The following is a 13,060-nucleotide window of genomic DNA, read 5'->3' on the forward strand; positions in this document are numbered from 1 at the left end:
GGCTCTGGCATCAGACTGCCTGGGTCCAAGCTCAAGTGATCCAAGTAGCTGACTGCCCTGTTTCCCACACTCTTTTCTGAAGAGCAAGTGTGTGAATCCTCAAACACCTGGAACAGAGCTAGAGACACACACTTCACATGTTATTACTGTTTGTTCCAGTCAGCAATTCCTGCACAACCAAGCGCCCCAACACCTAGCAGCTGAAAACTACAACCAGTTTAAGTCATTTTGTAGTAGCTCACAATTTTATGGGTCAGGATTTGGGGCAAGGCTTTGCTGGGTGATTCTTCTGTTCTTCATGGCTTCACTGAGGGATCCCAATGATACTCAGCTGGTGGCCGGGCTGGTCTGAAGGACTCGAGACAGTTTCCCTCACATGTCTGGTGTGTGAGTGGACGGGGCTACAAGCCTGGGCTCAGCTAGAACCAGGAGCCGGAGCATCTGCCTGGCAGCCTCAGGGTAGTCTGCATCCTTACGTGGCAGCTCAGGAAGCTCAGGGGGCGAAGGTTACAGGAACAAGGAACAAGAGTCAGGAGTTTTCGTGACCCAGGCTTGGATGTCACAGAGTATCACTTCCACCATATTCAGTTGGTCAGAGGAGCCCAGATGCAAGGCAAGGAGACCCAGACTCCACCTTTCAGTAGGAAGAGTATAAAGAACGGAAGTTGTGTGTGAAAGCCACCTCATTGTTTTAACCCCAAAAGAAGTCTGCCGTATGAATCCCAGAGGGATGTCAATGGAGCAGTCCCTCTTTCTCTGATTTTAGAAATTAAGATTATAACTAAGAGGAAACCATGGGGCTGGCGCTGGGGCTCAGTGAGTTAATGCCCTGGCCTGAAGCGCCGGCATCCCATATGGGCGCCAGTTCGAGACCAGCTGCTCCACTTCTGATCCAGCTTTCTGCTATGGCCTGGAAAGCAGTGGAGGATGGCTCAAGTCCTTGGACCCCTGCACCCGCATGGGGAACCTGGAGGAAGCTCCTGGCTCCTGGCTTCAGATCGGCACAGCTCCGGCTGTTGCTGCCAATTGGGGAGTGAACCATCAGATGAAGGATCTCTCTCTCTCTCTCTCTCTCTCTCTCTCTCTCTCTCTCCGCCACTCCTCTCTCTGTGTAACTCTGACTTTCAAATAAATAAATAAATCTTTAAAAAAAAATAGGAAACCAGTGTATCTCTTCCCTGGTGGCATGCATGTATGCACACACACACACGGGACACAATCACACAGTGAGATCTGGTACACACGTGTAGCCATGCCTGTCTCCCATCTCTGGTTGTGTCTCAGGCCAGGGAGACCTCTGGCCACGTCCTGCCCAGGAAGTTCCTTCGCTGACCGTTGCTGCTGCCAGCAGTGTGCAGAGGGTGTTGGCACAAGTAGAATCCAGTTGGTCATTGACTGAGAGACAAGACACAGATCCAAGACCTGCTAACATGTGGCTCTGACATGTCCCTTGTGTGCGTCTGTGTGTGTGTGTCTGTGCGTGTTTGTGTGCATGTGTGTGTGTGTGTGCATGTCTCTAGGTTTTGATTGGCTCGCGCCAGTACAGAAATGAGATCTGGTTATGGAGAGCAGGCAGCAGCGGTGGCTCAGACATGTGCTGCAGGACCGAGGAAGCCGGCGTGAGATTTAAATTTTGCTGGGGATCAGCCCAAATCCTCACACTGATCAGCCCCGCCAGGCTCTTCCCCACGCTCAGCCTGTGTCAGGCACGCTCTCCCCGCTGCTCCCTGCCCACCCTTCCATGGCTCTGCCCATGTGTCGCCGCCGCGCCGAATGCCATCACCCCCTTTTTCCTGACAACTCCAGTGCCTGCCCTTTGTGTCCTGTGAAACAGCAGTGATGCTCCAACGTCCTACTTCCCTCGAGGGCAGGGACCCTGCTCTGTTCTTGCTGGAACTCCGCTATCTGGAGTGGCATAGGTCTCAGCAAACACAGGTCAAACTGGTGAGTGAGCAGCTTTTGCTGCCAGATTCAGCATCGGTGGATTTCTCCTCTGTGTCTGCACTGTCCAGCCGCAGCCAAGCTCCCCGGGCCCTGCCGAGAGGGCGCCAAGACCTCAAAGGCTGGGGGCAAAGTCTGGGTCGGAGTCTTGAGGTCCCAGAGAACCTCTGCCATCTCCCAGCACAGGAAGGAAGTGGTGCGGAGCTGTAGAGGGTTGGCCAGCGGATCCCAAAGCCAGAGACTCCTGCGAGGTTTTTCCAGTGAAGGCGAGGGTGACTTAAAGTCTTCATGCCTCAGTTGGAGTAGTCCGTGAATGAACCTGTGTCAGCTGGGTTACGTGGGAGGGTCCGTCGGGAATATTTAGACCAGGACCTGCGTCAGCCCCTTCCTGGAAGATGAGCCTGGCAGCTGAGCTGGGAGCAAGTGCCATGGAGAAAAGCCATCCCCTAGCCCGTGCTCCCACACTTGAATGTGCAAACAAATCCCCTGGGACTCTTGTTAAAATGCAGCTGGGATGAGAGGTGTGAAGTCAAAACCCGAGATTCCGTTCTTGAGCAAGCTCCCAGGTGGTGGCACTGTTGGAAGGGTGAGGGTGAGGGCCAGAAGGCAGGGACCTCACTCTGCTTAGCAAAGACCTGGCCAATGGGGCCCACACACAAAGAGAGAAGCCAGGATCAGCAACGCGGAAAGCTATGCAGGAGATGGGGGCAGAAGGCTACAGTGTGTGAAGCCAGCTGGATAGATACCTGGCACGCTGGCTACCCTTTACTCTCTTCCCTTCTGTGACGAGGCAGACATCACTAATGGATCCCACTGCTGGCTTCCACTGTAGCCATCAGTGCTGTTGGAATCCATCTCAGCACAGTATTCCAGGTACCCCTGTCTGACCGACCACTGCCCTGAGAAACGACCCACCTGCCTTGGCTGGTGTTGTGGTTCTGAGTCTCCCCTGCTTTGCTGAGCTCTGGTGGCTGGATGCCCTGAGCCAGTGGCTTCCGGGGACTTGTGTCCTAGCCCGTGGTTCAGTTATTCAGAGTGACGTCATGACCGGATAGTGTCTGGCACACAGAAAGTGTTCGATGCATGGTGGCTCCCAGGGAGAGAGGAGAGGGTGCTGGCTGCCCAGTCAGAACAGATGTGGATAGGGAGCTGCGGTGGCAAAGAGGAAGGCAAGAGGGTGGGGCCGAATGGGTGGGCAAAGGCTTTGGCAGCCTGGGGATGGCTGGAGGACGTCCAACTGCCTCTGGTGGCACCGGGCTCCCTACTGGCCGGCCCTCAAGCCCGTTGATCGGAAGGGGTGAGTGGCACTTGGCATCCTGGGCTACATGAGTTCAGAATTTCTTGCCAAAGAAAATTGTGCAAGACATTGAAATGGTTGGAGAGAGCCCTTCATGTCCTCGCCTGGCCCCTCCCAGTTTAGTGGTCCTGGAGCTGTTTTACACAGAAACAGTCTTGTCAGTGGAGATGCGACTGGCCACCGCCCAGTGGGTACCACCCAGTTTTGCCTCTATGAAGCAAATTCACTTTGACATCGTCAGCAGCCTGGGCGGGCCTGCTCCCGGGTTCTCCTTTGGACTGGCTGTAACTTCCCACTGGGTCCTTCATGAGTTAAATGAAATTCTGACGAGTTTGTTATCTATTTGTGTGAAGGCAGTTTGTGGAGAAAACCTTCCTAGAGGCAGGTGTTGCGGTGCAGCAGGTTAAGCAGCTGCTTGGGATGGCCCATATCAGAGAGGCTCGTTTGAATCCAGCTCCCTGCTAATGTGCCTGGGAAGGCAGCGGAAGATGGCCCAAGTCCCTGGGACCCGGCAGCCACGTGGGAAGCTTCTGGCTTTAGCCTGGCCCAGTCCCAGCCGTCGCAGAAAATTTGGGGAGTGAGCCAGCAAATGGAAGATCTCTCTCTCTCTCTCTCTCTCTCTCTATATATATATATACACACACATATCACCCTCTGCCTTTTGAATACATTAGTAAATCATAAAAAAGAAAAAGAAAGGAGGTGAATAACAAACAGTAATGTGAGGTGCTCTGGAAACAGAGGGTGTCGGGGGATTGGCGGGGCGGGGCTGCCTGCTGAGGACCCTGTGACCTGGGGTGAGTTAATATCCAGGCGAGGAAGGGAAGGGTCTTTGGGCCGGCCGCGGGGCCAGTGTGGGCAAAGCCATGGGCATGGCTTGTCGGGGGACCGGGGCATTCTGGGGTGCCTGTAAAAGTATGAGGAAGGGAGGTGGGGGGAGGTTGGGGGGGCCAGCTCAGGATCCTGGAAGGCTTCCTGTGCTGCAGGAGGGAGTTTAAGGGGCTGTGAGCTCAGACCCCATACCCTGTCTCCCCATTCACAGAATTCCCTATAAGTCACATGCACCCAGAGAGTTCCCGGGGTGGGGGGCCTAGACAAGAGGAAAACGCTGACTGCACGTGGGACACATCCAGTGCCACCTGCGAGCAGTGCTGGGAATGGGGCTCTCCCGCGGTCCCCAGCGGGCACACTCTCTCCTGTCGCGTCCTCGCTTCCCTCAGCCCCTCCCTGCACACCCTGTGGCTCCGCCATCCCCGGCAGCTCACCCCAGGCCTCAGTCAGAGAAAGGAGAACAGGGAGCCTGGCACTCCCCAGGGGAGGCTCTGGCCTGTACACTGCCCCCCGTGGAGCTGAGGCTGGTGATTAGTGGGGTTAATTATCTGCAAGCCATTTCCGATTGGCACAAGCCCACCCACCCACAGAGCCTGCTGGGCTCAGGGTCAGGATGCTGGGGCATGGGCTACTCTGCATGGGGGGTAGGGGGTATCCTGACCCCTATGATAGCCAGAAGGTGGCTGTCCTGCCCCTCCCAGACCCCCGGCCCTCCCCCCACAACTGCCTCCCCCTACCCTCGATTGTGCTCGCCTCTACACAAATCCCGTCCCCTCCCCTCACCTCCCCAGGTTTGGAATGAAATCCCGGCCCCACTAGGCCCCGACATAAACACTCTGATTGGGGCTAATTATAAGGGCCAGGTTGGGAGCCTGGAGCCTTCAGAAAGCTTGGCTTTCAAACAAAGGGCCCAGGGCTCAGCTCCCAGCCCAGGCCGGCTCCTCTCCAGTCTTCCTGGTCCTGAGCCACTGCAGCTACCCCCAGCCCAGTGGCCTGCAAGCTCCCACCACGTCCCAGTCCACTGCTTTTACCTCAGCCCTTCCAGGCCTCAAATCCTGGGGCCCTCCCAGACGGCTCAGAGGAGCCACAAGTGTGCAGGGGAAGGCCGGGCCGGGCGGCTGGGGAGGGGGCAGGGGGGCGGGGAGGCGCAGGGGAAGCCAGCTGTGACAGCCGGGCCCTAATTAGCCCGCTTCAAAGCCGGCTGGAGAGGCGGCCCGCGTGTGCGCCCTGCTCACTCAGGCGAGCGAGACATTTCTGTCCTAATCAGGGGAGAGAGAGGGAGGGAACGCGGCCCACCGCCACCCGTGGGGCCTCCAGGCACCCGGCTGACACCCGGCGCCAGGCAGAGGTGCTGGGAACACAGCCTGGCAGGAAGGCCAGGTTACAAAGTCCAGCGACCCCCTGGTGCTGCTCATACTGGGGGGGGGGGTCTCTCCACAGATGAGGACCTGGGTGCAGAGGAGGGAAACTCCCCCCTCCCCGCGTGCCCCCCACCGGTATGAGGGCACTCGAAAAAGTGCGTGGAAGATGGAATTCAAAGCAAAGTTTATTTTAGTGCAAAAACTGAAAAATCCACACATGGTTTTCTCATAATATACTTCATCCATGAACTTTTTTTTTTTATATTATAGTTATTTGAAAGTCAGAGTTACAGAGAGAGAGGGACAGACAGATAGAGAGAACTTCACTCCCCAGATGGCTGCAATAGCCAAGGCTGTGCCAGGCTCAAGTCAGGAGCCAGGAGCTTCTTCCGGGTCTCCAACGTGGGTGGCAGGCGCCCAAACGCTTGGGTCTGACGTTCCCAGGCCATTAGCAGGGAGCTGGATTGGCAGCAGAGCAGCCGGGACTTGAACCGGTGCCCATATGGGATGTCGCCGTCCCAGGTGGCAGCTTTACCAGACCCCCACCCAAGGATTTTTTTTTAAGGACTTCCCCTAAGGCGTCTCCTACTTCTAGTCTCCATGTGAGGTCCGTCTGTCTGTCTCTTTCTCCTTTTCTCCCCCAACTACAACACTACTTGACCCCCATTCTGCTGTGTGGCACCCTGTCACCTCGTCCCCTGAGAGAGGGGCACACTGGACAGCATGACTCGTCTGTCACAGGGGGCTCCAGGGTTTGTGAGGCCAGCGGTTTGGCTTCCCTCGCCCTGCTCCCCCTTTCAGCAACAGGGGTTATTAGAAAGTTGGGGGGGGTAGAGAGGGAAGGTCTGGAAACCTCCTCAAGTTAGGGTGGCGCTGGCCATGTTTCTCACGCCAAGAACCAAAGATGTTTCAGGATCCCCAAGGGTCAGTGGCCCCCAGAAGTGGGAAGTGAGGAGGGAGACAGAGCTGGAGCAGGACAGGCTGCCGTGCCGAGCAGTGATGCACAGGGCGACCCTGCGAAGTGGCAGGAGCTTGGCTGGGCTGCCCGCACACACACACGTGTCCCTGGACACTCAGGACCATGTCTCCCACTTCCTGAAGCCGGCCCAGACCGGATACCCAGCACCCTCTTGGAGAGCTTCTGGAAGTCGACAGCTGCAGGTCTCAGAGGCCAACCCAATCGGAAGCTGTTTAGAAGTTCCACTGGGAAACTCCAGGAGCCTCTTCTGGGCCTGGCCCTTAAAAGGATCCTCTTGCAGGACAAAAAGCATGGAACTCACGGCCACGTTCTCGGGAGGGGTGCCTGGGCGGGAGATGGGAATGTGTGACCCACAGGTCCACCAGGACAACCAGCAGGACAGGGAAGGGGAGGCCGCTTCAGGTGAGGGACTTCCTTCTTGGCCCTGACCCTGACCCCTCACCGACCACAAAGCCTCACTCTCCCAGAGGGAGGGGCCCAGCCACCTCCCCCGTGGAACCCCTTCCCCCCCCCCCCCCGGGGGACCGCTGAGAAATCTGCAGCAGCAGACCTGCAACTGCAAGTTTCCACCGGCTTTCTGGAACCAGGGAGTGGAGACCCCTCTCCCAACGCAGCGGGAGCTCCTCCATTCTTTCCAAAAGAGGCACCTGGAACATACCCCTCCCCCCCCACTGGAAGAGCACTCTGAAGTAGGGGAGGGGAAGGGCACGGTCCCCAGGGCACCAACCATCCCCTCCACCGTCAGAATGGGGGGCTGGGGACAAGCCCGCCTGAAGCTCACAGAGCTGAGATCGTGGGGGGGGGGTGCAGAGTGGGGGCCCTCCCAGATCTTCAGCGGAGACCAACATTCCTCTTCCCACTGGGCTCAGTCCCAAGCCCTGGAAAATCCCACCCCATTCCCGGGCCTCCGCCATTACCAGGAGAGGCACTCCCAATTTGTTTGTAATTTAACTCTTTCCTGCAGCCCTTGTGGGCTCCCTTCAGAATCCTGCAACAAATGGAGCCATGGGGCAGGCAGGGACCCTTCCCTCCCCCCCACCCCCCCACCCCGCCCCAGCTTCCGGGACAGCTGGGGGACCTTGCATTGAGACTTCACACACAGCACCTTTCATAAAGGTGGCTTGAAGGAGACACCAGCAGAAATGATTCTGGGGAAAGATTATATATTTTGGGAGGGGGGCTCTGCCCCAGTTCCCCTCCCCCAACACAAGCCACCATGAACAATCCGTGGCAAGTAGGGCTTGGAACCTACTTTCTCCCTGGTCCCAGTCAGACCAGGAAGGCTGGGAAGGCACTCAGCAAGGTCTCAGCATGAAGTCCCCCTCTCTCCCCCACCCCCAACCAAGGAGGTAAGGCGGGGAGGGAAGGAGCTATGGTTTGGTTAAACTAATAAAACGTTACAACCCTGTTAAATACAATTAAAGGGCTAGATCGCTCAAAGATAATTACATACACTTTATTAAGATGATTATTAGCTTTTAATTTGCACTATTATCAAGAAACAGGAGAGGGTGAAAGTCGAGTTATGTGGCATACTTGTCTTCAAATCAATTCTTTGGAATTAAAATTCTAAAATATTCCAAATAGTTGAGGGAAATGATGCATTGGAAACTGGGATTCTCATCCCAGCAGTCAGACGGTCTACCTCACTTCCCAGGCAGCTAACTTAAGAATAAAGTCTTGGCTTTTGTTTGTGGGGGAAGGGGGAGATAAGAAACATCTGTTGTAAACATTCTATCAATCTTGTGATATAGAAAGTCATGTAAACACTCCGGCAGGCTGCAGCCAGAGCCTGCCCAGAGCCAGAGCACACACCACCCGTGTGTGTGTGTGTGTGTGTGTGTGTGTGTGTGGACAAGTTGGAAAAGAAACCAGTCTTTTGTCAAAGGAAAACTAAAAATCCCACCCGGCCACCCATCCCCCTCCCTCCAACCCAGCCCGTTTTTTAGTGCTTTTCTGGGGGAAAAAAAATAGAAAAAGAAGCCACAAACAACAATAAAACCCACACGGCACACACAAACCAGCTCGCAGACTCTAACCGAATGCCAGGCACCGTGCTCCCTAGGGAAAGAGAGAGAGAGAGAGAGGCAGTAGAGGGAGAAGGGACGAGAGGCCGGTCTCCCATGGACCCGGCCTGCAGCCAATGCCCGTGGCTAATGCTCTGTTGGGTGGGGGCAGCCGCCAGGCCCGGGAGGTGGTTTCAAGACGCACTTTGCCGCCGGGCATTTTCTGCCAGGCCTAAGCGCTGAGGGCAGGAGTGGCAAAGAAGAAAAGAGGAAGAACGGAGCGGTCCTCTGGGCCCACTGGCTCCCCGCGCCCCAGCCCCCACCCCAGGCCCCGGCACTGGGCCGGTGTTGGTTGGTTTTGTTCTGTTTTCCAATCTTCATCCCCGTGCGGAGCTCTCCGGAGACCGGGCGAAGGAGACAGGCCACTTGAGTGGGGAGAGCAAAGAGGGAGAGGGAAATAAAAAAATCCCAAGTCTCTTTCAAAAATACCCTGCAGCTTCCCCAGGCCCAGCGTCCACGAGGGGGCTCGAAGATGTGGCTCTGACGGAAACCGGACGGAACCAAGGCCAACTTCTTCCAGCCTGCTCGGCGCGGGGCGCGGGGCGCGGGGCGCGGGGCGCGGGGCGCGGGGCGCGGGGCGCGGGGCGCGGGGCGCGGGGCGCGGGGCGCGGGGCGCGGGGCGAGGCGCCGCCCGCCGAGCCCCACGCAAGCCCCAGCCCAGGTGCGCGCGACTCCCGAACGGTGGACCCCGGCCCTCCTTAAAAAAGGAACCTGCCCCCCCACCCAACTCCTTCAGCCCTGGCGCCGTCGCTGCTCTTTTTTTTTTTCTTTTTCCTTTTAAATAGAAAATATATAATTAAATTTACAAAGGCTATTTACAGTTTTAATTACAAACCTGGTGGGCTGTTGAGCAGAGTTTTCTCTCTCTTTTTTTAAAAAAAGACCTTAGGAAAAAAAAAAAAAAAAGAAATGGTTTCGACTGTTCTTTATTTAGAAAAATAAAATCCGGGGCGCGGGCCGTCCCCGCGCGGCCGCTCACACGGTGGTCTCCCCGTGCCGGCCGCTGGCCAGCCGCGCGTAGAACTTCCTCCAGGAGTGCAGCGTCTTGCCGGACCAGATCCAGAAGCCGGACGTGATGCCCACGATGAGCGTCATGAGGTACTTGATCATGTAGACGGTGAAGTCGGGCGAGGTGCGCGGCGTGTAGTGCGCCGGGCACGGGATGGCCAGGCTCTTGCAGTGCTGGCTCACCCAGGAGCGCTCCCAGTGCTCGCGGAAGGCCTGCTCGTAGAAGTAGCAGGCGATGACGATGGTGGCGGGCACGGTGTAGAGCACCGAGAACACGCCGATGCGCACCATGAGCCGCTCCAGCTTCTCCGTCTTGGTGCCGTCGTGCTTCATGATGGTGCGGATGCGGAAGAGCGACACGAAGCCGGCCAGCAGGAAGGAGGTGCCGATGAACAGGTAGACGAAGAGCGGCGCCAGCACGAAGCCGCGCAGCGGGTCCAGGCTGTTGAGGCCCACGAAGCACACGCCGCTGAGCAGGTCGCCGTCGATCTGGCCCATGGCCAGGATGGTGATGGTCTTGACGGCCGGCACGGCCCAGGCGGCCAGGTGGAAGTACTGCGAGTTGGCCTCGATGGCCTCGTGGCCCCACTTCATGCCGGCCGCCAGGAACCAGGTGAGCGACAGGATGACCCACCAGATGGAGCTGGCCATGCTGAAGAAGTAGAGCATCATGAAGAGGATGGTGCAGCCCTCCTTCTTGGTGCCCTGCACCACGGTGCGGTAGCCGTCCTCGGAGAAGCGCTCGTTGCACACCACGCGCTCCTGGAGCACGAAGCCCGCGATGTAGGCCACCGACACCATGGTGTAGCAGCCCGACAGGAAGATGATGGGCCGCTCCGGGTAGCGGAAGCGCTGCATGTCCACCAGGTACGTGGTGACCGTGAAGAAGGTGGAGGCGCAGCACAGCACCGACCAGGTGAGGATCCAGAGGCGCGCGAACCGCGTCTCCTCCTGCGAGAAGAACATGGAGCCGTCGGGCCGCGCCGGCTCGCACGGCGCCGCGCAATCGCGCTCACCCAGAAACTTGTAGCTGAGGTAGGACGGCACCTTGAGGACGCGCGGGCAGTGGAACGGGTGCTCCAGCGTGGCGTAGCGCGGGGGCGCGCCGCCGCCGCCCGGGCCGCCCGGGGTGCCCCCGGCGCCCGGCTGCAGTCCTGGCGGCGGCGCGGTGGTGAGCAGCGCGGGCGCCCCGTCCTCCGAGTGGTTCTGGCCCACGCAGATCTGCTCGGCGCCGTGGCGCGGGAAGTGCTCGCAGCGCAGGCGCTCGGGCCACTGGAACCCGAATTTGTTCATGAGCGCTTCGCAGCCCTGGCGCGCGCGCTCGCAGATGGAGCGGCACGGCGGGATGGCCTGCTCCAGCACGGTGCACACGGGCGCGTACATGGAGCACAGGAAGAAGCGCAGCTCGGGCGAGCACTGCACCTTCACCAGCGGGTAGAACTGGTGCACCTCCAGACCCGCGTCCTCCTGGTTCGTGTGGCCCAGCAGGTTGGGCATGATGGTCTGGTTGTAGGCGATGTCCGTGCACAGCGGGATGGAGATGGGCTGGCAGAAGCCGTGGTCTGGGATGGAGATGCCCTTCTCCCCGTGGAACTGGGCCGGCCCGGCGGCGGGCAGCAGCAGGAGCAGCAGCAGCGGCGGCGGCGGCGGCAGCAGCAGCAGCAGGCGGGGCAGGGCGCTGCGGGGCCGCATGCTGGCCGCCGCCCCCCGCCCGGCTCCCGGGCGCCCCCCCGCCCCCGCCCCCAACCCCGAGACCGCGCGCCTTCCCCGCTGCCGCCGGGCTGCGGCCGCCGCCTCCCGCGCCGCTTTGCAAACTTTGCTCGCGGCCGCAGAGTTGGGGAGGCCGGGCGGGGGAGGGGGCGGTGCGCCTGCCCGCTCGCTCGCCGCGGTCGCACTGAGCCGCCAGAGCCGCGGCGCACCGCTGCCCTCTCTCCTCCCCTGCCTCCGCCTCTCGCCTCCCAACTCCCCCTCTCGCCTCCCTCCTCCACCCGGCGACTCCTTTGTGCCTCCTCCAGCCCTCACCTCGGCCTCTCCGATCCCAATTAGTCGGTTTCAAGGGGGCCCCCGCTGGCGGCCCCGCCCTCTCCTTAGCCCCCCAAAAAAAGGGATCCTTGAAACCGCCCCGTCGAGCTCTAAGCACCGTCCCAAAATGTGCTCTCGGCCAATCAGATTTAAAATCGAGGACCAGCCCGGAGGGCCGGATTGGTCGACCACAACATAATGAGATCAGAAATCAGATGCCAACAAAACTGCCCCCCCCCCACGCCACCGCCGCCCCTTTGCTTTTTAAAGAGACAGCTGTTCGTACGGTGCGGGCCGTCGGCCCAGCCCGGGACTTCTCCGGAGCTGCGGCTGGCTCAGGGCCCTGCGAGCCTGGCTCACGCCTCCTCGCGGGGGGCCTGGACCCCTGCCCCGCAGGGGTCCCTAAGTCCTCACCCGAGCCCTGGCTCCCCGAGCCCCACCTATTCCAACCCAATTTTACAAATCAAGTGAAGAAAAAAAAAAAACTCAAGTATAAAATTTAGGGGGGAGGAGGGGAAGGATGAGCAGATTTCTTAAAAACTGAGCAGTTTGCAAAGACTTTGCTCTCTGCCTCTTCTCGTGGAGTCCAGACAAAAGTTCCACTTCTTCCGCCGCACAGACCCCTAGTAGTTGGTCTCGCCCCTCCCCCTACACACACCCTTAAATAACCCTCTGGAAAAGGAGAGCCTGTTTCTTTAAGAAGCTCTTAAAGGGGCCGGTACTCCCGGGCGTAATTGCCCCATAGCCCGCACAAAGGAGCCCATTATGGTGCTTTGTGTTCGGTGGCACCTCAAAGTGAGAAAACTCAGGAACTCAGAGGCCCGGGGCTGCGGGCTGGGGGCGGGGCGGGGCGTGGGCCCGGAGGGCTGCCCCGCGCCGCGGCCTCGGCCTCCCCTTCTTCCGAGGCAAATCTGAATTATGCAAAGTAAACTTTAGTTGCTGGGAGGAGGAGGTCTTAATCGAAAGTTAATGGTAGGGGGTGAAGGGCAGTTTTGAGCTCAGACACGACTCTAGGGCCCTGCGAGCATTGAGGGGGAAACTCGCCTTCTCCCCCCTGCCCCCACCTCGGCTCCGCCTCCTAAAAGCTTCCAGACCCGGTCTCCTGGGAGAGGGGGGCGTTCTCCCCAAACCTTAAGCGATTCCACACCAGGAAGGGGTGGAGCTGCGGGAGCGAGGAGGCGGGGGCTCGCTCACCTGGCCAGGGGCTGGCGGGGGGTGGGGGGCGGCCCGCGGGGTTCCTGTGCCTTTAGACACATTTTCTCCCCCCCACCCACACTCCTTCCAGGATTTACAATTGTGGAGGGCAGGGAGGGCTAAGGAGGAGAGGGAGAAATTGGCACGCTGCTCTCCTGGGCCTGACGCTGGATGCTGGGTCAGTCACTGCCGTGGTCTCTCGGGAAGGCAGGAGGAAGGGGACTTAAAACGAGAAAAGAAACTTGATTCTGGGAAGCCCCTTGGCTTCTCGGCCTGGGCCAGAGCCTCCCAGCCCGCCTCTGGAAAAGGATTGCTTTTAAAAACAACAAAAAGACGTTGGAAAGAAAGGATGAAGAAAGGC

General features: G+C 58.9%; 1 protein-coding gene across 1 annotated transcript; it reads right to left on the reverse strand.

The window, feature by feature from the left end:
- Positions 1-7,844: 7,844 nt before the first annotated feature.
- On the reverse strand, positions 7,845-12,492 carry FZD2 (frizzled class receptor 2). The gene has a single exon (XM_051825743.2). It carries the CDS (start codon positions 11,173-11,175, stop codon positions 9,451-9,453), a length of 1,725 nt encoding a protein of 574 aa, XP_051681703.1. The 5' UTR covers positions 11,176-12,492; the 3' UTR covers positions 7,845-9,450.
- Positions 12,493-13,060: the final 568 nt, after the last annotated feature.

Source organism: Oryctolagus cuniculus, chromosome 17 (assembly GCF_964237555.1).
Source record: "Oryctolagus cuniculus chromosome 17, mOryCun1.1, whole genome shotgun sequence".
Lineage (NCBI taxonomy): Eukaryota > Metazoa > Chordata > Mammalia > Lagomorpha > Leporidae > Oryctolagus > Oryctolagus cuniculus.

Excerpts from the sequence above, each read along its gene's own strand:
- FZD2 (XM_051825743.2), bottom strand. The coding sequence starts at position 11,175 with ATGCGGCCCCGCAGCGCCCTGCCCCGCCTGCTGCTGCTGCTGCCGCCG.